This window comes from Cupressus sempervirens, chromosome 9 (assembly GCF_028749045.1).
Source record: "Cupressus sempervirens isolate cs-2001-9-10 chromosome 9, ASM2874904v1, whole genome shotgun sequence".
Lineage (NCBI taxonomy): Eukaryota > Viridiplantae > Streptophyta > Pinopsida > Cupressales > Cupressaceae > Cupressus > Cupressus sempervirens.
In genome coordinates this window covers 304,094,091-304,119,980 of record NC_143126.1, presented here as the reverse complement: position 1 = coordinate 304,119,980, position 25,890 = coordinate 304,094,091, and the positions used below count along the sequence as shown (strand labels likewise).

Here is a 25,890-nt window from a genome sequence, read left to right as displayed (position 1 = left end):
TGTAATTCATTCATTCAATACAAACAACAATTTATCATTTGCACATCAAGAACGTCTCCTCTATAGATCTGTGAATTCTACCCTCCATAGCTTTGCTCCTCTCCTTTTTGTGACCAATGTTTGTATGCAATGATTCTTGGAAGCTGTGGCTTGAGCTTTCCTCAACTTCAACAAATTCAAATTAAAGTAGTTGATTTTGACAGCTTGAAGAACTTATATATTGATGATTCAAATTTTTAAAATTTGTATGAAGTGTGCAACATTCTTATGCTTAGAAATAGGAGTACTTGGACTAACTTATGTTGCAAGAAGGTTTGTTATTATATGAAGGGAACAAGTTATGCATATTGAGAGGTTGTATGAGATATAATTTATTGAAAGAAGAATATTTAGGCATACTTGTTGGTCATTTTGGATAGGATAAAATATTTTGCAATTTAGCGCAAATATTTATTGGCCAAGGATGCAAATGGATGTCAAAGAGATACGAAGAAATGTAGGGTTTGTCAATATGCCAAAGGAATGAGTTAGAATGTTGATTTGTATTAGCTAGTTTAGTAAGTGTGAATTATGTTTTGGGTTTGTATCAAATTCAAATGGGCGATGATTCAATCCTTGTGGTTGTGGATAAGTTTTCAAAAATGGTTCATTTTACATCATGTAGGATGGCTGGTGATGCTACAAACATCACAATTTTGTTTTCCAAAGGAGTGGAGAGATTGCATGCTATACCAAAAAATATAATATCTAATTGAGATAACAAGTTTGTAGGACATTCTTGGAGGACTCTGAAAGAAATTGGGAACAAATCTAAATTTCAGTTCTCTTTATCGCCCCCAAACAAATGGTCAAACAAGGGTGGTTAATGGGAGTTTGGGAAACATATTGAGATATATTGTTGGGAACACAATTAGAAACTAAGATTTCACTTTGGCACAAGCTGAATTTGCATTTAATGATTCTCCAAATAGGGGTACAGGTCTTAGCCCATTCTATATTGTGTATAGTATGCATCCAACGGGAGTATTTGAATTTAAAGATCTTAGAACTGTGGAGAAAAAAAATAGAAATGAAGAAGATTTTGCTACAACTATTCATGAAGATCATGAGCATAGAAGAGAATAAACACCACTGTAAGTAGTAAGCCGATTAGAAGCGCAGAAAATTATATTTTCAGGTAAGTGATATTGTTATGGCCCACCTTAGTAAGGAGAGGTTTCCCAAAGCTTGAAATCAATAACTGAGTGAAGAAAGTGGGATCCTGCAAGGTTCTTAGGAGTAAACTGCTCTAAAAATCTAAACATTTAAACATTTGTATGGCGTGCATTCATTACTTTTATGTCGAATCAATGACTCAATTAAGACACCTTAATATAATCCCAACTTTCTTCATTCATTTCCTCTTGTTTTCGATTACACTTTGTCCTCTGTTTTGTTAATTGTCACTTGGGTTAAACGTTGTAAGAATATTGATTGATGGGTTAAAGAAATAATTGTGAAAACTGTTCTCGATGCTTATGCAATTCAGATTCCTTAAAAAATACTCACCCCTGTGAGCATCACCTAGATCCAATGAGTGCTAAGTGTTCCATTTATTCTCATGAGAGATGGATTCATGTTGAATCACTACTCATGAAACATGGGTCATCGAGTTTGACTCAAAAATCACACAGTTAAATCCTGATATTCACATCAAAAATCACTACTCATGAAACATGGGTCATCGAATTTGACTCAAAAATCACACAGTTAAATCCTGATATTCACATCAAAAATCACTACTCATGAAACATGGGTCATCGAGTTTGACTCAAAAATCACACAGTTAAATCCTGATATTCACATCAAAAATCACTACTCATGAAACATGGGTCATCGAGTTTGACTCAAAAATCACACAGTTAAATCCTGATATTCACATCACAATTTGACTAGCTGTGGAAATCATCTCCTACTTATCAATTGATGAGCTTAAGGGGCTTTCTAATGGATGGTTCATAAGGCACAACACTTGGTGAAAGTTTTGCAAATGGGGTTGCAAGCTTTGGGTTTAACTGTGGAGGAAACTCCGTAGTTAAGCACGCTCGGGCTGGAGTAGTACTGGGATGGGTGACCTCCCGGGAAGTCCCGGTGCTTCACCCCTGTGAGCATCACCTAGATCCAATGAGTGCTAAGTGTTCCATTTATTCTCATGAGAGATGGATTCATGTTGAATCACTACTCATGAAACATGGGTCATCGAGTTTGACTCAAAAATCACACAGTTAAATCTTGATATTCACATCACAATGAAATGTATATATTTATTTATTTTACCTCATGATTTGAAGTGAACCAAGGCTACTTAATATACAAAATCAAACATCAAACAAATACTTATGTGCTTTGAGCCAACACATAACTGCCATAAAAAAGATTCAGTCAGTCCCATATTTGAATTTGTGTTTTAAAAACTAAGCATTTATAGCTACAACTACACAGCTAGTCTAAAGTAAGAAAGTGATAAACTAAAGATCGAGCCCAATCTTAAAAAATAAATACAAATAGAAACTAAACATACTTATTGTATTATCATTCTTGACTGAAAACATACCATTCATGTATTTATTATTTTCGTAAAGATCTCTGTCAGTTGACATGAAATTTTCAAAACTCGGTTGACAAAAAAAACACAAGAACGTGAACAGAAATTTTTATAATTCAGTTGACATAAAATTCAAGAATGTGGACATGAAATTTTCACCATTGCTATACTAAATTTACATTTGATACATGTATAACCTTAAAAATCTAATGCTTTCACTTTTAGAAGTCCTTAATGGATAAAATTACTCAGTTTGAATATGGGATGAATGAATTGATGTTTTCATAAGGCCACACAACCCGTAAGACCCACGACTGAAATTATAATTGCACCACTGAAATCTCACCGAGTCTGTGAGATACAAGGGCACATGGTACCAAAAGAATCAAGGTTTAACTGCTTTCAAGTATTAGTATATTTCTGTGTAACTTCATCAATTATATTCAGATTGTGGTGAAGAACTTTGTTATACAATTGCTCCTTGGAGGTAAGCTTTGGCTACCAGATTTGCCGCCTCTTGTTTTGGTTTTGGGCTCGATGCGAGGTGACGTTTGGCTAAATGGAATAGGAGATGCCGAGGAATTCAAAGGAGCTTTAATGTTTTGAGAATGAGCTCTACTTACAAATGTCTGGGTGGTTATCTGCTTCATCACTTGTGTCCCATTTGAGACTTGTAATTCCAAAACTGGACTGGCAGAAGCATTCTGTGAAACAACTTCAAGATCACCCGAGTTCATTGGAGATGGAAGTTCCTTTTCATTTATGTTAAATTGCGTGTTGGAAATTATGTTAGTGCGGGCTCCTTCCACTTGAATGTCACTTTTCTTGCACAAATGGGTGTCAGCTAAATCATGATGAGTTGCTTCCTGAGACAAGGATTTGCTTTGCCCAAGAGAAACAGAATCGATTAGTTTTGATCTCTTGAAAGGATTGTTGTCTGGTATGGGAGGAAATACCCTTTTTGGTCCTTTGACGTCCAAAACACCTGCATTGTTCTCCATTTCATTACCCTCATTATGATCAACTGCAAGGGATGCCTTATTCAAAGATGAATGTTCAGCTATTATTCGGAAATGTGTCATCATAGCCCGATCAGAAGGGCAAGCCACTTGGCGTTGTAACAAACAATTTGTTTCTGCATTTTCCTCGGAAATAACTTCCAACTCTTGTTCCTTGTTCACTGCAAAAAAAAAAAATCAAAAAATCAAAAAATTGTCATTGACACAGGAAATTAATTTGATTTCATTTTTTTAAAAATCAAATAAAATTGCTTTTAGACTATGAAACTTTTCTGTATACTTGCCTTGTTTCCTGTAGGATGCATGTATTAGAATTTGAGAACCCTTCTCTTCAGCTCCAAAACAAGCTTTATTCTGGATCACACCAAAAAAACAAAGAATTTTCCATATTGAAAAAGAAAGGAATAATTGCTAATACAAACTGTTTTAAGCCATAAAAATGCATCACATATTACAACTTACACCCAATGGGGCATTCAGCACCGTCTACTCAAATGTTATCAGTGCACACTGAACAGCAATTTTCATGCTAAAAATATGTAAGAGATCCTTGAATGAATGACTCACTTTCCCAGTCTGCAGTCTTCTTGACAGGTTGTAGAAGGCGTTATCCTCTTCTGTAGAGGGCAACTGGTGTCCTTGTGAAGGAATTTTTTGGAACTCATTAAAAGCTTCCATGGATATTGGATCCATTCGCCCTTCAGCGATGGCTATAACCATTGAAGGAGGCAAATCTCTGAATGTCTGTTATAGGAACTTTTTTCTGAAAAATGGTCTATGAAAAGCCTATGCATGTCACTATTAGTTTATTAGATTCTTAAGCATTTCAGTTTTTGGATTTGTTTATACATGTTGAAGTTACAGAAAGTCTGGAAGAGAAATGAACACAATCCAGATCAAGGATACGGGCCAAGGAAATCAACATTGTCTTCAAATGTTTTTAAAAACCCTTCCGGTAGTGGCCTCAGAAATGAGAGGCATCTCGCGTTTGCATCATATCTATGGAAACGATTAAAAATTAGCTTTGGTGTTGTGGTAACACTGTATTTTTTGACACCAATGGACAATCAAGTGAAAAACTACTCTGCAATATCAACCAAGGAAGCGCTAGAAAACTTACACTCTTGCATAACGGAAAACTGCAGTTGCCTTTCTGAAAGAGTTAGCATAATCCTCAGGTATCTGATGTGTTTTATCGAATAGCAAGATAGAAAGAACCTGCATTAGAATAGTTACACATAAATCTCATTTGCCCGTAAACAACCTCCATCTCCAACTTCAAATTACAAATCAATCGATTTTACTCTCAATTTATAACAAAATATGTTCAAAGTACCAATCATATCATAGATCAACTACGATTTTAAGTAGAAAATAATACTAGTTATCATCACCACTATATATGTCACTCGTAGAAGCTTGGCAATATCTAAAATATAGGGTATCAATATTGGTTTTTGTGGACAAGCACCGCAGTTTAGATAATAACTTTTATCAGCAACAAAGATTTTTCCAGCCTTTGATTCATGAGTAAGATAATAAACAATACCCGATCTAAATTTTTATACTTGGATACCAAAGAATGTGCTCGCTTAATCCCTATGCCATTGATAGATGACAGAAAATCACAACCTGCTAAGACGCACATTCCTGCAAGGCAAAGAATTAAACAAATGTCACTTCATCTATTTTTCATTCTGAAAATTGTCAGAATCAATTCTCCAAATTTCAAACATAAAATACGATTGAACGTAAGATAAGAAACAAGGCACAATTTTCTTTGTCATTGAAAGTTGCATTTTTAGTCTGTTAGATCTGAAATATCCAAATGCACCATACAAAATTACAAATTGAGCCCTTGAAGCCCATTGTACCAAGCAATTGTTTATATTTAAGCTCCACAAATAGCTCATTCAATAGCTATTAGTATCTCCAGCATCCCGCTTCCTTTCACATTTTTAACCAAATAATAATGTCTAGTGTATCTGCTTCAAGTATATCTTAAGCTTCAGGAACAAAAAGTTCAAACTACAAGATATGTATCAGATCATCTCCATATGCTAGTCCGGAGTTATTTATACCCTGTGCAAGTGTTGAAAAACTGGCAACTACAACGAACATATCAAGTTTTGTAGAATATAAGACTGTTTTTCTGATCAACCTTTTATTCTTCCACTTTGTATTGTACTGCTCAATTTTCTCTTATCGTTTACCTATTACAAACATTAGATGCATTGGCAAATTTAAGTCCAATAACATCAGGTTGAGTGGCAACTATCACGAGAGTGAGAGTGTAGTAAGTAATCTATTTCTAGTCCCTGTCTTTATGGCAAGAAATTAATGCTTTCACTGTGTTAAGACAAGAGACTAATATTTTCACTGTGTTAAGAAAGGAGACTAATGTTTTCACTGTGTGTTTCTATCTATTAAAGACTAATGTTTTCACTGTGTTTCTATCTATTAAATTTGCATCTAAGAAATTGTGGGGACACAATTTATCTTATATAGAAATTTTGTTATTAAAGTTGATATCAAATGAATTCTGCTATTGTCTAGTTGGCTGTTACAGTTTTTCCCCATAAATTGTGTCCCCACAATTTATCCTATATAGAAATTTTGTTATTAAAGTTGATATCAAATGAATTCTGCTATTGTCTAGTTGGCTGTTACAGTTTTTCCCATAAATAAAATGAATAATTTCAATATCCAAGTCATTCCAAATTTATTTTTGTACTGTCTTTAGTTTCCCGAAGATTTTCCCCACCATAGAGAAGCAATTATTATTTAATAGAGTCATTTGTGCAAGTCCACAATTTCCCCACCAGAACCGACTCCCCATGGGGAAGTAAAATCAATCTCATACATAAGTTTTTCCAGTACAAAATACGTCACCTCAAATAAATCCATTGCTCCAAATACAATTAATCCGGGATGAGCCACATGAGCCCTGACAAATTAATAAGTCGAGCATTACCAGCCCACCAAGCGAAACCAGTGGTTTCTTGGTCACCACCAGCTAAAGTTAGAGTTCCATTAAAGAGCATTTCCGCAGGGTAGAACCTCCTCAGGGAATATAAGATTTTCATGAGGCTGATCCTGAGCCGCCATCCAAGCACGAATACCTTCGTTCTTCATCCTGTGATTGGTGGGCCCTCTTTTCTATTAATGTCTGCATTTAGAGCATCCGATTCCCCCTTGCCGGTAGTTTTTAGCATTTTCCGTTTAAAAAAATCTGATGACTAGTGAAAACTGAATGCTAGCATTTCCCATTTTTCCAAACTTTTGATGTGTCTCTATTATGACGTGTCTTCTGCATTCAGTGAGGGTATATCTAGGCAACAGCTGTACCAGCTTTTTCATTTGCATTTGTCATGGAGGATGAAGAAACTCGAGAGCTTTTTCTAAACCATGCAAGGACTGCAGTGAGAAGTGTTTTAAAGGCATGACAAATACCATGCTAAACAGTGCTTTGGGTCTGCTTCTTGCTTCAAAATTCAACTCAGAGACTTTGCAAAGAAAATTGGTAAGTTTTATACATCATTTTCATTCTTTTATTTCACGTGCACTGTCAAAAACTTCTAAAGCCTGATTGTGCATTGCATTTACTGCAGCACATTCCTCTAGTATTTGCTTCTCAGTTTTTAAACAGCCCAGATGAACATATGGTGTTCGAAAAGGCCTAGATGGGCAGGAGTGGGATATGCAAGTATGGTGTTCCATAAATAAATTGGAATTCCGACAGGGTTGGGAAAAGTCAGTTAACCACTACGAGCTGGAGATAAGAGATTTTCTGGTATTCAAATACATTTCTAGGTCATATTTTAAGTTTTAGGCATTTGATAGAACAGTGTGTATAAAAGATATTACTGCTGGTCAGTTCATGAATGTCAGCATTGATATGAATAGAAGATGCTCTTCTGACAAAGTGGTGACAGATTTGGTTCTGATGACGAAAGTGACAGTTCCATTGAAGCAATGGTAGAAAACCAAAGGTGTAAGTAGAATTTAATTTGTTCCAACTTTCAAAGAAGACATTTGAGTTGTAAGTTAGTGAGGAATGACATTGCAGATAAATACTTTTGTTGCAGGCCATTACGGGAGGAGCCCCGAACATTATGTATGAGATAAACCTGCCCTTCCTTTGAAATCATATAAACATTTTTGGTCAATGGAAACGAAATTGCAGAATGAAATCTCTAATAGCCCATGCCTGCTAGTAAGATCAAACTCTCTGCTCTCTCTATTTATCATCATTTTTAATCAAGAAAACTTTGTCTAAAAGGACAAATTTAGCAAGTTAACATTGCACAAAAACTTTGCTAAATACATTTTGCGGGAGGGTTTCTCGTATTATAATATAAGGTAGTCTTCATGCAATATGAACAGTCTGCAGTTGTGTAAAGAGTAAGTAAACCCTAATATATTTGATTAAAATAACTTAGTGCTCTGCTGGTTTGAGAATGCGGGAGTTTCCCAAAACAGGTGAATGTCTTCTTGAGTTCCCAAGAGAAAGAGGTATAGTGGTCAAAGTTGCATGGACACGTGGATAGTCATTTTTGAAGACCTCCAACATAGATACAGCTGGATATAACATTAATAAACAACATGTACACATATATTTAACACAATTTTTCTAAGTTATTATAGGATATTTTCATTCCTTTTAAAAGCAATATAGGTACAAAAATGTTACACAATTTAACACTTTACAATATGTAAAAATAGTAGAGTTTAATTTAAAAACAACCCAAAAAATGGGTTGTTGGAATAGAAAAACATTCCACTTGTCTTTCTCATTTGGTGTAGGTTTTGTTTATAGCAAAGAAAATTTAAAAAATGAATGAGTGAAGTTTATTTTAAGTTAAATTTGGAAAAAGATTTATGTCAAAGTTTAATAAAATCAAATTACGAAGTCTTTGGCATGCATGGAAACTCAAAAGGCTTTTTGTGCACACATGGGCGCAATAACTGATGTGTATTCAGGCCATATCAGATATTTATCCAAATTAAATAAAGGGCTGCACATGCCTAAGGAAGGACAAAGGAGTTTCAAGCTACTATAATAGTGGTTCTTCTAGATAAAGAGTGTAAGAAATGGATATAGAGTGTGAGCAATGGAGGTACGATGTGTTTGCAAGTACAATAGGGCTATTTAAAGTGTGGGCAAGAGGCATTTTTCATGAAACAGTAATATCAAGGAAGCATTTGCACCTTTGAGCAAGTGGACAGCAAGAAACGGCTTAATATGATCTTTCATTAAACATCTTGTTTCAATCCTTGTCTTTTTGGTAAATACTGTGTAAGTTATAAAAGTAAATGTTAGCCACAACGTCATTTTTGAAACCCACCTTTTTATATGGCATTTGAAATCTTATTTTTGTTTTTTCAATATTTGAGTCCATAGACAATTTTATTTGGAAATATGAGTTTTAAGTGACTCTACAACACCTCCAAAATCACATGAAAGACCAAGAAACTTCCACAAGAGATTGGCAAGATAATTGCATTGAAGTGTAGGAAATATAAGAAGAGTAATTGAGAGGGGAGGGGTGAATCAAATACCACTAAAATAAATCCCAAGTCCCTTAGATGTCAACACAGAACACAAACTTCACTGAAAATACTAATGCTCAGTAAACATACAAGCACTCGGTTTACACTAGTAAATGTTGTAACTCAACAAATACTTAACATGTAAATGTTAAAATATTTTTTGTGATTAGCTTTACTTAACTTAGTTGCATACACATAAAAGAAATAGTATGAACACAAGTGACACCAATATTTAACATGAAAACCCAATTTGGGAAAAACCACAGATTGCAACTGATTACTAATTTTCACTTTTCTGAAGTGAGCCCTGTTAGGAGCCAACCTTGTTAAAGGTTACAAAACACCCTATTAGGTGTGACCCAATTAGAGGATTTAATCACCCTGTTAGAGGTCTTTAGACACTTCAATCTAGAAATGCCACATTGTTAGAACATTTACAAATAGTTGTTAAGCCAACTTTGTTAAGAGATTTAGATCACTACTACAATGGTTAGAGAGTAACAATGAGATGACCTAATTTCTGATGCCACTGAATTGTTGATTACAAATCTCAACTCTAGCTTGTATACTTGATCCTTTCTAATCAAATGTATCTTTACATCTCCACAAGAATATCCTACTTATCCTTCTAATTCGCTTCCTCTAAGCATCTTCTATATTTCCATTCACTTGCACACATTCAATCCTCAACTTGGCCTTATATCATACACATTGTGAAGTCGACTTGAATACAACTTAAAATAATTAATATTCATCTCCTTAGTCGGCTAGAACTAACAAACAAATCTATTGAACTCAATATGCCAAAACAAGAAAATCCTTTGTTAGCCGACCTTGCTCAATAGATACTAACTCAAAAACAATTTTCCTATGTTCACCAAGTGAATTGAGTTAACACTGCATCTTTCCAAAGTTCCTTTGGCAACTGAGTGAGCTCGATTAGCATTGGTTCCATCCAACTTTTCCTTCATTAACTAAGTGAGCTCAATTAACACTCAATCTTCTACGAACTTCTTTTTGTCACCCGAGTGAACTTGATAGACACTGTCTTTTGAACTTGGCAAACTCTAGAGTGTTTGGCAAACACAAGAAACTATCTTCATTACCCGAGTGAGCTCGACATACACTAACTAGCAAAGATATGACATTTTGTGTAACATCAAAGACAATACACAATTAACTAATAGTTTTCAACAATCTCCCACTTTGGCATTGATGGCAACACAACATATCATAATACAATAAAATTTTGGAGCAAAAAATAGGGAAAATATTTTTAGTTCCATTTTGATTCTCATCCATGAGAACTCCCTCTATCAGTGTGAACTCCCTCTACCTTCAATTTCTCCCTCTGTCAACAAACTTTGTCTTCAGCATCTTCTTCTAATAACAAATTTTTCCTCTTTGATATCAAACCAGATTTATTCTCTCTTTGACATCTTCAAGCAAATTCTCCCTTATCACAAAACTATCCCTTTATCAAATTTATGTGAATATGACAGCAAACTCTCCCTCTTTGACATCTTATGCCAAAGATAATATTCAATGAATATCAATATACCTCATGTATTGATTCATATGCAATATGCTCTTTTCAATACTGCATCAACTGACTGATCTTCAACATGCTCTAGTTGATGCATCACTAAACTTCATTTTCGTGAGCTTCAAATAGGGGAATGACCCCTAACTTACCTCTTAGATACAAAAATGCATCCTCAGATAATGACTTAGTGAATATGTCTGCAATTTGTTCTTTAGCATTCACATATTCCAATCTTACCTCTTTATCTTGCACCAATTCTCTCAAAAAATGATATTTTATTGCAATGTGCTTGGTGTTGGTATGCATCACAAGATTCTTTAATATATTAATTGCACTTGTGTTATCACAGAAGATAACCAATGGATCCTTGATTTATATCTTCATGCCTGCTAACAGTTGCTTGAACCAAACATTGGAACAATTAACTGTTACTACCACATACTCTGCCTCTATTGTAGATTGAAAAATACAATTTTGCTTCTTGCTTGTCCAAGACACTAGTCTTTTACCAAAAAAAAACGCTCCCCCACTAGTGCTCTTCCTATCATCAACACTTCCTACCCAATCAACATCTATGAAGGCTTTCAAATCCAAATTGCCTCCTTGCTTGTACCATAATCCATAATCTTCAATACCCTTCAAATACCTCATATTTTTTTGATTGCCATCATGTGATTTTCTTTAGGATTTGCTGAGAATCTTGCCACCATACCAACTGCTAATGCAATATCAAGCCTTGTATGTACTACATATTGCAATTTCCCAATCATTAATCTGTATGTGTTCTGATTTACCTTTTTTGAATCATCATTCTTCTTAAGTATGTGTTCTAATCTACCTCTTTGGAATCATCATTCTTGGAAAGCTTATGTCTAGTAGACATAGGTGTTCCAACTGGTCTTAAATCTTCCATTCCAAATTTCTTTAATATCTCCTTGATATATTTGGATTGAGTAATGTATATACAATTTTTCTTTTGTGAATCTGTAATCCAACAAAGAATTTTATCTCTCCAAAACATGGACATCTCGAATTCTTTACTCATCTCTTCTAAAAAAGTTTTGCACAAGTCATCATTTCCAATAAACAATGTGTCATCTACAAAGATTTCAGCCAATAAAATTTTCTTGTCTGGTCCTTTGATATACAAGCTACTGTCATCATTTGTTCTTTGAACAAATCTTTATCAAGTAGTTATGAAATCTTTCATACCAAACACTAAGAGCTTGCTTTGAGTCCATATAATGCCTTGTACAATTTACAAACCATATCCTTTTTGTTGGGGTCTACAAAACCTTTTGGTTGTTCTATATAAACTTCTTCTTTAAGAATTCTATTCAAGAATGCAGATTTCACATCCATTAGATAAACTTTAAATCGTTTATGTGCAACATAAGCAAGTAAAGTTCTAACACCTTCTAATCTTGCAACAGGAACAAAATTTTCACCATAGTCAATACCTTCTTCTTGAGAATAGCCTTTGCATACTAACCTTACCTTGTTTTTGAAAACTTCTCTATCTTCATTCAACTTATTTCTGAAAACCCACTTAGTGCCAATTACATTCTTATCCTTGGGTCTAGGGACAAAAGTCCAAGTCTTGTTCCTTTCTATCTGTTTTATCTCTTCATTCATTGCTCCAATCCAATTTTCATTATCCAAAGCATCTTTAACTAATATAGGCTCAAATTCAATAAGCAAACATGTACCTTTCAATTTGTTTCTTGTCATTGTTCCATCTAACTTGTCTTCAATGATTTGATTGGGTGCATGGTGCCTTCTGACATGTCTTGCTAACACAAGTACTTTAGATTTAAAATTTGTTCCACTGGCCTTGTCATGATTTTTTGTATCAAGCTCAAGTCCCACTACCTGTGACTCGGGTCCTTCAGACTCAATTTGCTCTGGCAACAACTCGATAGCTTCTGACTGAGACTTGGGTCCTTTAGACTATGACTCGAGTTGCACTATTTGCAATTCGATAGCCTCTGGAGATTTTGGGGACTCGAGAGGTGAAGCATGTTGACTTCCAATTGGATTTGGCAATGTATCAAGTTCATAGTAGATAAACTTTATGTAATCCTCAATTTCTTTGTTGCTCTCTTCTTCACTCTTTTCTACAATCTTTTCAATTCTCACATGTGCACTTTCTATGATCAAACATTTATATGCTTTACTTCTGCAAGACAATCCCAAGAATATGCCTTCATCGCCTTTGACATCAAATTTACTTTTCTTAGATTCCTTCGAGATATAACATTTGCTACCAAATATTTTCAAATAACTTACATTAGGTTTGTAGCCATACCATAGTTCATAAGGACTTTGATTTGAGTCTTTCTTTAGTTGTACTCTATTCAAGGTTTGCACTACAGTGCTAATTGCTTCCTTTCAATATTTGATTGCAACATTCTTTTCTATCATCAAAGTTCTTACACAATCCATGATGGATCTATTCCTTCTTTCAACTATACCATTCTGTTGTGATGTACCAAGAGTTGATACTTGTCTTTTAATTCTTTTTTCAATGCAAAATTCATTGAATTCATTAAAAATGAATTCAACACCTCTGTCTGACCTTAAACACTTCAACTTCTTTCTAGTTTCTTTCTCTACTCTTGCCAGATACCACTTAAACTTTTGAAATGCTTCAGACTTATCTTTCAAATACATTATAATCATCATTCTAGAACAATCATAACAAAAAGATTTTGCATAGGCCCATATCAAGTTTCCTCAAACTAGGAATAGCTCTCACTCTTTTGTTTTTGCTTGTCTTGATCAAATTATCAAAGTTCACATGACATAGCCTTTTATGCTACAACCAACTTTCTTCTAATTGAGCAATGAAACATGAACTTTTACTAAGATCTAGGTAGAATAGGTTGTCTTTTGTTTGGTTACCAGACCCAACCAAATTTCTCTTTCCATCCAACAGTTTGGCCTTCCCGTTCATGAATTCTACCTTAATCCAATGTTATTCAACTATGCCACACTCAGTAGATTATGCTTTAGTCCTTCAACCCAATAAGCATTATCACATCTAAGCTCATTGGTTAGCGAGATACAACCTTTTCCCTTTATGCAACATGGTTCGTTGTTTCCAAATCTCACACTTCCACCATCATTATGTTCCATATATTCAAATTTTGTTTTGTCACCAATCATATGATGTGAGCAACCAATATCAATAATCTATGTATCATTTTTGCTAACACGAGAAATAAGAGTCATTTTATCTCTTTCATCATCAGATTCATCTTTTACAGCAATATAAACCATTTCATCATCATCACTACTATCTGGATCTTTAACCATAAAATAAGATTTCTTACCTTTGTCCTTGTAGTCCTTAAAGTTCTTGAAATTCTTCTTGCTTTTGTATTGTGCTTCTTTTCATCTTTGTCTTCTTTGTTTGGACATCTTGCAACAATGTATCCAACTTCTTTACAAGAGAAACAGATCAAAAGAATTTTACCTTTGTACTTTCCTTTGACTTTGGGATACCTTTTTGGAAGTAATGCCTCAATAGTTCCATGATCACTGTCAAAACTATCTTCCTCTTCACTTTCAAATTGTTTGACTTTTAACTTTTTAGCTTTCTTCTTGTGTGACATCTTGGCTTCAAATGCAAACTCAAGATTGCTAGAACTAGAAACATAATTATCTAGCTCAAATGTTGTCAATCTTCCAACTACTGCATCTAATGTTATATCATTTTTTGGATTGCATCTCATTTCTTGAATTGTTGATACTTTGATTGCATAAATAGGAAGAAGTGTTCTGAAAAACTTACCACTATCTCATCTTCAATCTTTCCTCCCAAAACTTTGATTGCACAAACACTGGCTTTGATTTTGTCACTGTACTTTGCAATGTTCTCATCTTTTATCATCTTTATTTGATTAAATTGTGCTCTGAGACTTTCAGCTTTAGCTCTTCTTACATTATCATCTCCTCCATAGATGACTTTTAGCTTGATCTACATTTCATAAATAGTTCCACAATCTTTGACTTCGTCAAATTCGGCATAGTAGAAAGATGAAGCAATATCAATCATCATAATGTTATGACTTGTTTTCTACAATTTCTTCAACAGTCATAGTTCCAACAAGTGTCGTGTTTTTGGTGTCTAAGTACTTTAGCCCTAAATCTCTAATGGTTGCCAAGTATAGCCTCATGAGTTTGTGCCAAGCCTTGAAGTTATCTCTATTCAGCTTGGGGATCTCCCATCTATAAGACATCTTGATCTTTAGCTTAGGTCCTTAAAACTGTCTCTGCAAGCACCAACTAAGCTCTCATACCAATTATTGAAAATATAAGAGGAATAACTGAGGGGGGAGGGGTGAATTAGTTATCAATAAAATAAATCCCAGAGCCCTTAGATGTCAACACAGAACACAAACTTTACTGAAAATACTGATGCTCAGTAAACACACAAGCACTCGATGTACACTAGCAAATGTTGTAACTCAGCAGATGCTTAACATGCAAATCTTAAGATATTTTATGTGATTAACCTTACTTAACTTAGTTGCATACACATAAAAGAAATAGTATGAACACAAGTGACACCAAGATTTAACGTGGAAAACTAATTTGAGAAAAACCACCAATTGCAACTAGTTACTGATTTTCATGCAACTAGTTATTGATTTTCACTCTTCTGAAGTGAGCCCTATTAGGAGCCAATCATGTTAAAGGTTACAAAACACACTGTTAGCTGTGACATTGTTAGAGGATTTAATCACCTTATTAGGAGTGGCCTTGTAAGAGGTTTTTAGACACTTCAATCTAGAAATGCCACCTTGTTAGAGGATTTACAAATAGTTGTTAAGCCAACTCTGTTAAAAGATTTAGATCACTGCTACAATGGTTGGAGAGTAACAATGAGATGACCTAATTTCTGATGCAACTAAATTGTTAATTACAAATCTCAATTCTGGCTTGTATACTTGATCCTTTCTAATCAAATGTATCTTTGTAATTACACAAGAATATTTTTCTTATCCTTCTAATTTGCTTCCTCTAAGCATCTACTATATTTCCATTCACTTGCACACATTTAATCCTCAACTTGACCTTATACTTATAACATGCAAATTGTCAAGTCGACTTGAATACAACTTAGAATAGTTAATACTCATCTCCTCAATCAGCTAGAACCAACAAACAAATCTATTGAACTCAATATGTCAAAACAAGAAAATCCTTTGTTAGTCGACCCTACTCAGTAGACACTAACTCAAAAATGATTTTCTTGTGTTAACCAAGTGAACTCGATTAACACTACATCTTTACAAAGTTCCTTTGGAAACCGAGTGAGCTCGATTAACACTGGTTCTATCCAACTTTTCCTTCATTAACCGAGTGAGCTCGATTAACACTCAATCTTCTATGAACTTCTCTTTGTTGCCCGAGTGAACTTAGTAGACATTGTCTTCTAAACTTGGCAAACTCTAGAGTGCTTGGTAGATACAGGACACTATCTTCATCACCCAAGTGAGCTCAGCATACACTGACTAGCAAAGATATGACATTTTGTGTAACATCAAAGACACCACCCAATTAACCAATTGTTTTCAATATGAAGTATAAAAATGATATTATTGATAATGAACATCAATGGATTACATGGGCACAATATTTGATGTGTATCCAAGCCGTATTAAATATGTATCCAAATTGAATAAAGGGTTGTGCATGCCCAAGGAAGGACAAAGGAATTTCTAGTTACTATGCTAGTGGTTATTCTCGATAAAGAGTGTAAGGAATAGATTTAGAGTGCGAGGAAAGGGAGGTACGTTGCATTTGCAAGTACAATAAGCCTATTTAAAGTGTGGGCTAGAGGCATTTTTTACAAAATAGTAATATCAAGGAAACGTTTACACCTTTGAGCAAGTGGACAGCAACAAATGGCTTAATATGCTCTTTCATTAAACATCTTGTTTCAATCCTTGTCTTTTTTGTATATCCTTTGTAAGTTATAAAAATAAATGCTACCCATAACTTCAAATTTGACACCCACCTTTTTATATGGCATTTGAAATCTTACTTTTGTTTTTTCAATATTAGGGTCCATAGTCGGTTTTATTTGGAGATATATGTTAAGAGTTTTAAATGACTCTACAACACCTCCAAAATCAAATGAAAGACCAAGATAGCTTCCACAGGAGATTGGCAAGATAATTGCATTAAAGTACAAGAATGATATTATTGATAATGAACATCAATGGATTACATGGACATAATTGATTGAGCCCAATGGATTGATTAAAATATACATAATAGGCCTTCCTTATATAAGAATAGCGATAAGAGATAATGATAAGGAGAAGATAAACTATTACCTACACAAGGTGGAATCACATGTCCACCAAAGGTGGATCATACTCCATTATGCAATGAAGTATGTGCAATGATGAAGATGACAATGATCATACTCCATTATGCAATGAAGTATGTGCAATGATGAAGATGATAATGATCATACTCCATTATGCAATGAAGTATGTGCAATGATGAAGATGATAATGTGATATGTGCGCTAAAGGTGGATTGAGATAACAACTATCACCACCTAGAGTGGAATTCTCCTACACCATGTGCATGATTGAGATGCAAACTCCTAGGTGTCTCAACAACAAATTACTATGCAATGCATTATCCTAAATAATGCTCAAGGTAAGTGTAAATAGTTGATATTTAATTACACCAGCAAAATGAAATTTAAAAAGATTGTACCCGTATGTATATTTCAAACCTAAATTATGAGACATTTTGTTTTTAAATCTTTCAACAAATATTACAATCACCACATTTGAAAGCAAATTTTTTTAAGGTACAAAGGACACCTTGCAAATAGTTTGCTCTATGCTTCTGAGAGTGTAGCATGACCGTAATAGCATTTTTAATTTCATGATTCTTAATGTAAGGTTGTCAAATACTAATCAAAGCACTCCAAATAGCAAGAATTAACTACCAAACAATAATAAGCATGTTAGAGTAGACTTCAAAGGCCCACTTTAAAAGTAAAAAGATAAATATTTATTAAGCACTAATGTTGCTTATCTAATTGGGTACACCCATCCATCCTATCAACTTCCAAGACATCCCCAGGATGTATGGGCGACCCCAAAACAAACTTTTGAAGTCCCCAAGTTTCTAGGACATTTCCTATTAATTTTCACAAAAAGAGGGACAGGTTGGTGATGTCCCCTATCTATCCCAAAGTCCCCAAAATGCTTTTGGTAGAAGGAAAGGGATTTTTAGGTCGAGGACACATCCCCAGGTAACATTGGTTGAGATTCATTATAGGAAAAATGAACTACTCCAGCTCTTAAAGAAACACCCATATCTTTTTTGAGAATTATATTGCATTGTAAATCTCTCTATGCTTGTTTAGCAACATTGACATCTAGTTCATGAAGTGTTAAATGGTTTCCTTGCCAATTCTCCTTGCAATTGTCCTCTTGGCCTTGTTTCTAACTACATACATTCTACCAAGGCATCTTTTAGCACATGTTTTAAGTTATTCTTTGAAGTTGAAGTCACTTTTTGCTTTTTTATTGTTTTGGACGCCTAAATGCATCTAGATGCTTAGGGATGTTGAGGGATGCCCTCATGTAGGGTTACAACTCCTCATGGATGTGTTGTGGATGCATATCCATAGAGTTGTAACACTACCTATGAACATCCACAAGCATTAGAATCAGCACCCACATCCAGATCCAAATTTGGGGCCTTTGGGAGAGCATCCAATAACTAAGTCAAGGATTAATATATATGATTAATAGTGAGTAGATTTCCACAATCTATGAGATAAGGTTTGTATGCTACTCTTGGATTCAATTGGGTGAGTATTTTTGCATCAACTTTTTGGATCACACTCTTGATCCATCATCAAGATGACAAAATGACATAGAGCATAAGGAGAAAACACTCATCATTGAGATCCTGATGACGAGTATTTTCTCCTTATGCTCTTTGTTATCCTAATGATAGATTTCCACAATTCATAAGATAAGTTTTGTGCACTACTTTTGGATTCAATTGTGAGTATTTTTGCATCAGCTTTTCAAATCACACTCATCAGAATGATAGAGAGTGTAAGGAGAAAATACTCATCATCCTAATGAGTATTTTCTTCTTATGCTCTCTATTATCTCGATGAGTATTTTCTCATTATTCTCTCTGTCATCCTAATGATAATGGAACTCAGAGTTGTAATCTATTCTTTTTGAAATAGAATTTAATAATACAAAACTAAAAAACAAATTTAAATTGTTAAAAAATAAAATAATATAAACACAACTATAAGTAAAATTTAGTTTAGATTAAAGAATAATCAAAATGCATGAGATGGAAAATTGTGACTCTCAAATATGAGATATAAAAGGGAGAAGAGAAATTCATTTGAGAAGGGAAAGAGGATGGAGGAAGAAGAAGGAATGGAAGATGCAAATCTTTAACAGAAAGCAAAAGAAGGATGAGAAGAAAATATGAAATTGGTTCCTTCAATAAGAATAAGTAACAAAGGTTGTGGCTATATTAAGGAGCAGCAATGATGAAGGATTATGACTTATGACTCTTTCAAATAAAAAGGTTGTGACTCTCTTAAAGGGCATAAATGATAGAATGTGATGACTCTTTAGGGTGGTAATTGTGAAAAGATGAAAATGTTGCAAATGGGCAGTTATGGTGAAGGGATGTTACTCTCCCTCATATTGGAAATAAAGAAGGCTTCATTTGAGGAGATCATCCAAGAGAGATCAATTTTGGGGAATATCATATTATTCTCAAAGGCAATCATGAAAAGCGATGACTCAATTCTCATGAAATGTGGTGACCCTTCAACCCATAACTTATGCAGATGAATTCATTTTGAAATGAAAGAGAAGGATAAGAATTCAATCAAAGACAATTGCAGACTCAGAAGATATAAAGTAGTGAATGTACTAAGATGAAGAACAGTGAATTTGAGAAGTAGAAAAGCAGGGCTCATGGGAATAACAGTAGCAGATGCACATATAGAATATTACATGAAGCAATGTCAATCATATTGTATGCTGCAATTATAAAATAGACAGTAATTACATATTTTACAGTTATTAATAAAGAATGAGAAGATTGGGAAGGTAATAACTATGGGCTACAATCCTTGATAGATAGGTGCTTCCCTTGGGAAGGATGCACCATTTTGAAAAAGCCTCTCTTTTCAGTTAGAGATAAGGATATTTAATGAAATGGGAAGGATTGTGTGAGGGGAATAAACATAAGAATAGCATAAAATCTGATAAGCATTACAAATTGAACCAATTGAATGCATTCAGCAGTCTATTGCATCAGATCAAGCAGCAGCAAATGGAAATAAATAAAGAAACACATCTTCAGTTATAAGTCTCAATCATCAGGAATAAATCCAATATACTTTCAGATCTTAAGATCATCATTAAAAAGAATAGCAATTACAAAACTTCCAAAACACTTTCAGATTCAGATATGATCCTTGTTCTCAGCCTAACTTTCCATATTTACAATCATGGATAGATATAATGATTTCTTTAGAAGTCCAATTAACCGATCATTCCATTGTGGAAGGGGGATATGGTACATACAAGGAGAGCAACTAGCAAAAGATCCATTTGGCTTAAGCAGGAGGTTGAATGACGAATGTGCTTCCGCACCCCTGAACTCCAAAGAGTTAAGCAAGAGGTAACATGACAGTTTACTTCCATACCCCTAAACTTGTTGGGTAGTCTCAAAGGCTCCTTCCATGTCTCCCACTGGGGCTCCATATTGGCAACGAATAATTTGAATGGAACTTCAAAGGACTCTATTTCATATCATGCAAATTGTAACTCTATATGTACATTATTGAATTTATACTAATCAAACAGTACATAGTTACAAGCATAATACAGAGACCCTAATTAGGGAAATTTAAGGCAAATTGCTTAAAGTTCCTGAAGGGGACATTGCAGGAGAGTGATATTTTCAAATCCTTTTGTATTCTTCTACTTTAAGTTTTAACACAGTCACATAACATTACTGGTGAAGACTCTTAAGAACGAGGGGCATGACGTGTCATTTTTACTAACCAGTGAAGATGGCATAAATTTTGTTTAATAACAGCAGATATTGTGATGAGTGAGCCATAGGAAATAACCTGTAAATAGTTCTTGATTGAAGCCTCTGAATGAAAGTTTACCAGCCGGTACATGTGTCGAGCTGAAAACCTTGTCCATCACAACTTCTTCACCATCTCCATACTTATCCATTTTATACATAACCTATTTAAAACACCTTCAAAGAACAAAATTGTTAAATTTTTCATGGTAAAAACTCATGTCACTGAAAGAGTTATCATTGCAATCAGAATTTATTTTCCAAATCTTGCTCAATTCTTAGATTATAGGGTCCAGCACACAAGTTTAGGAGCCACACGCACCACATTGCAGCCATATGCCATTAGATCACTGTCCTCACTGATGACTGCCTCCAATCCTCCCTTTTTGGGGTCCAACATGGACAAATAAGCTAATTGAGCATCAGCTTCATAAGGTGCAACAACAAACTCAACACCTTCTGTTTTAAGAATCTGTAATTAAGGGTTTTATTTTTTAAAATGCTCATTAGGGTCAGCTTTAGAATAAAGCATTCAGATAAGAACTGAAACAGGCATGAGGCAGTTGTTTTATTAAAATAGAACTACCTGGATAAGTTCATGTGCCATGAATGGTGTAATCTCTACTGCTCTCTGTAATTAGAAGATGTTAAGAGTAAGCTATACTTGGTAAAAAATAAAGTTAAATATGAAGTAGAAGATTTGAAGGCAATACAAATCTTGACATGCTACTAGCTAAGAGGAAACACCTGGAAAAAATCAATAGCACCATTAATATCTCCCTCTGATAGCTTAGTTTGAGCCTGTTCCAGGTTGGTACTTCTTCTCCTGTAATGATAAAATCACAGAATTCATTAATCCTTAAAGGTGTTAGTAATTCATCCTCTTCTTCGCAACTTTTGGCTAAGACTTCATTCCACAAGCTTCTCAGCCAAATTTGTCACATTAGGAAGGAACACACAAATTTTGAGTATACTATTGTTATTTGCTGGCCCAGGTCACCAAATTATATAATGCATAGTATTTATCCTGCAGTACAGAGTTCCAATACATTCGACTATTAAAAATTACCTTCCGTTGGCCTAGTATACTATTTAGACACTATTTAGGATAGGCTGCTTTCCCTCAGTTAAGAAAAATGGATTCACTAGTTTTGCAAGATTCCGCTTTTTTGTTTGACCTCAAGGCAACTGATTGATCCCCACAGAAGCAATCCTCCAGCCGAAACGAATAGACACTTGAAAAAATAGTACAAGCAATAATAATACCTCACTAACAAGTCGAAAAAAACTTGGACATATTAGATATTACGTTTTACAGATCTGTTAGAAATTCCAGTGCTGAAGCCAGTCCAAAAAAAGTTTGTTCCAAATGGTATGTGGTAAAACCAATGTCCCCAGCTTTCTATTTCTTCCTCCCTGTTCGTATAGTTTCAACTTATGGACAAAATTATAAAAGATGTGTGTGACAGAGAGTATTCATATTCATCTGGTGCAGAGAGGATTTTCTTTTAAAATCTTACCTAAACAATAAAAGACAATTAACAAAATAATGGTTTACATATTTTTAGTCAGGCACAACATATGTAAAGGAGCAAGAGGAGAACTTGATAAATATTGTTGATATTTTTAAGAACTCAAGAAATAGCTGTAAGCCCTAATCAAAATAATCACAAAGATGTCAAAAAGGTAGAAGAAATTATTGTTAAGGCATATCAGATCAGGGTTTTTGTGGACCATCGCCGATAATTTCATATAGCCCATCTATGCCAGAAATCAAGGAAAGGGATTGTCGGAATGGGTTTGAATTTCATACATACACATAACTGCGAACATGAATTAAGTACTTGCCCTTGCAAAAATTGACATAGGGAAAATGACTGCCATGACTTAGTGCTCTATCCTTAGTGAAACTTAGAAACCTAAATCCTTCAACACATAATTTCCGGCTCTTGAAGAATAGCTTGCAAAGAATATAAAGAACAGAGGAACGATTCAGATGTTGTTTCTCTCCCTTCACCGTATATGAGTTAAAAGTGTGTCTCAAAACTATGCTGCACCCGTATAGTTTTTAAATCGTAATCCTTCTTACAGCAGTTGTCAATTTTAAAAAAACTGCATGCACAATGAGGGAAAAACAATTCATTTCAGTCTGGATGATCAAATCTAAAAGTCGGGCTAGGATAATTCATCAAAAACAATGTCTACCCAAGATGCTGCAAGTTATGGTCCAATGCTGCGGCAGAAAAATTGCACTAAAGATTCCCCTAGCTTAAACCCCGAAAAGGATGATTCCCATGTTAAAAAAGTTCTAATCTAATGCCGAACTGATGTTGGGAAAATGATGCTCCAAGTTTGATGTTCAATGAACATGGCTTCTAAATTCCATGGCATGGTTTAAAACTCTCTGATTCTAGAATCTGGGCAGACCGGACTTCTGGCAAAAGCAGGCAAATTTTAAAAATGAATGTTTAATGTACATTTTCATTAACAAAGTTGAATGGCTTGAAATAGCCAACAAAAAATTAAGTATTCTTCAGTTGAAAGCCTAACATTCTCAGAAGATGAGGCTGGGGCAGTGTAACAGAATGAATACTCTTTAAATCTCAACTCTTAATTGGTACGTCAAAATAATAGTATTCAAATATGTTTCATACCCTAAATCAAAAAATAATAAATTTTGTATCAAATTAAATAAAACTCACTAAATCATTTAAATCACAGAACTTAGAGTGGGCGAGTACATGGAGGAGTCACTTAGCTACAATATTGTCTTGCTGGTTCTCATCTCAAATAATAAGCGAGCTTTCAAATTATATATTCTGATCTTGATATTTACAGTACTAAGAAGTAATCTCAAGGACGCGAGTTTTAAGCCAAATGGCATTCTAAGCTTGGTGTTGTAAAGAAAACAGCTTCTTAACTCTACGGTATTGCAATCTTGACAATGTGAGATCGTGAATTCAACAGGGGTCAGAGAAATCAATGGGGCAATGACAAAACATACAGTACACGCTTTCAGATCCACGTGGTATAACGTTTAAGAGTGAACAAACCTCTGACGTTCTTCTTCTGTGGCTGCTTTTGATGGAAGTCTACCGCCATCAAAAACGACTACTGGAATGACATTGTGGTATCTAAGCATATTGATCCTGTTCATGCAATACTGCAAATAGGGAAGCTTAGAACTGCTTGAATTCGCACCACTCTGGCAAATCTCCATGCTGCAAGAATAGGCTGATTCAATACAAAGTCAGGTCATCTGACAGCCGAAAAATCTTAGCGTATCACTGATTTACAACAAATGAATTAAATAGGATTGTACCCCCTTTATGAAGCCAAGAATATGCATCAATGCCAACCTGTTGGAGAACAGCCAAAAAGTTATCGGGGGAAGAAAATATTATAAGGCAATAAATCATCGTATAAGGCAATTAGTCAGCCTACTGCTTTAACAGACGCATGAAGAGATTGTGAAATAAACATTTTAGAATACACCCAAGTTTACAGTTCTTAAGAACAAGCAAGCGATGCCAGTGATGATGGGGATGGTATTGATTACCCTTTTCCCTGCATATTTTTTGATATGCGCGGTCTGAATGTAAGGCTTCATTTGCTTCAGAAGATCCTTCACCCCCATGATTTTTGCTTCAGAGTTGGGAAAGGAAAAAGCCAGGCTGCGTCTCTCTTTATGCCTGTGACATCAAATTTTCAATTTTTTGGCGGGGAATTTTGGCCACCGAAACAAAATAATAACCCCTTTCATTCGCATTTTTAAATTTTGTTTCTCTTCCTATGATTTTACGAAGTGAGTATTCGCCCAAATTTGAATTATACATGTTTGCTTACAATACTTTTCCCACGGTTGATTGATAAAAGGATCATAAATTTTTAATTACTAGAACACAAAAATAATTAAAGTTTATTAATAACTTTTATATATTCAATAATTAGTTCTTGATGTCATATCTTTATTTTACTTTTTTTTTTATAAAAATTGACTAAAATATGCATCTAATTTTTTTAAATTATTTTCCAATATTTTGATTGGATGAAAACTTGAACCATATGAACTTTTTTTTTTCAAATATTTACTTCTCCCTTCAAATTCATTTTAAAGCTATATGACTCCATTTTGCTCCTTCCCATAGTTTAGATTTAATAAATCACATAAAAGTATTTTTTATTTCACAATTTCAATTTTATATTTATTATATTATTTAACTTCACTTTTTTTATTTGCTTTGATTATAAGCATAGAAAAAATATATATTATTGTTAAGATTATTAAATTAATATAATTAATTATATGTTTAATATTTTTTTAATTCTGTTGTAATTAATAAATTAATATTCCAATATAATTTTATAATTTGGGATAAGAAAAATGTATTATTTAAATTTAAAATATATAAATAAATAATTTGTATTTTTTACAAATTAAAACTAATAGATAATACATATTTAAACTCTAAGTTTTGTTTTTAGCATGAACTTTGCTTTTCTATGGCCTTTTTAAATTTTTTTGATCCATAAGCGGTCCATTTGTGCATCACTACCAGGACATTTGTCTATAAATACTTATAATTTTGAGTACACATTATTGGGGCATTTTCAAGTATAAATTATATGGACATGGTTATGACTTTGATATGCAATTTTGTTAATGATTAAATAGCGAACCTTAAGGTTAAATTGAGTTAATTCTCCAGAGAGAGTCGAGAGGCATGTTTGTTACAAAACAAGGCTATATTGACCTTGTAAGAAGTGACAAGAGTAATGTTCCATGATACTCTACACCAAAAACCCATTAATGAGTTTCACGTATATCAATAGCTAATTATTTTTAATCTTTTCGATTCATCATTGGCCCATTTGTACACCCCTACTAGGACACTTATCCACAAGTACTAATAGTTTTGAGTGCATGAATACTGAGGCATCTTTAAATAGGTATCAAATGACAATTTGAAATGACCACCTTTTAACACTTTGTCACTTACTAAATTCTACAAGAAGTTTCGTTGAAGCCTTTAATCCAAACAATTATTTTTAAGTAGCTA

The 25,890-nt window shown here is 34.2% G+C and overlaps 1 protein-coding gene across 1 annotated transcript; it reads right to left on the bottom strand.

Moving 5' to 3' along the window:
- Positions 1 to 2,777: 2,777 nt before the first annotated feature.
- On the bottom strand, positions 2,778 to 24,503 carry LOC149538609 (exonuclease 1-like). The gene is made up of 13 exons (XM_089799924.1): positions 24,390 to 24,503; positions 24,153 to 24,189; positions 23,884 to 24,064; positions 21,578 to 21,656; positions 21,417 to 21,461; positions 21,153 to 21,302; positions 20,871 to 20,994; positions 5,153 to 5,253; positions 4,724 to 4,821; positions 4,510 to 4,602; positions 4,171 to 4,339; positions 3,888 to 3,957; positions 2,778 to 3,764 (listed from the first exon to the last, which is right to left on the bottom strand). Exons 1-13 carry the CDS (start codon positions 24,465 to 24,467, stop codon positions 3,028 to 3,030), a joined length of 1,962 nt encoding a protein of 653 aa, XP_089656050.1. The 5' UTR covers positions 24,468 to 24,503; the 3' UTR covers positions 2,778 to 3,027.
- Between the last annotated feature and the right edge of the window lie 1,387 nt (positions 24,504 to 25,890).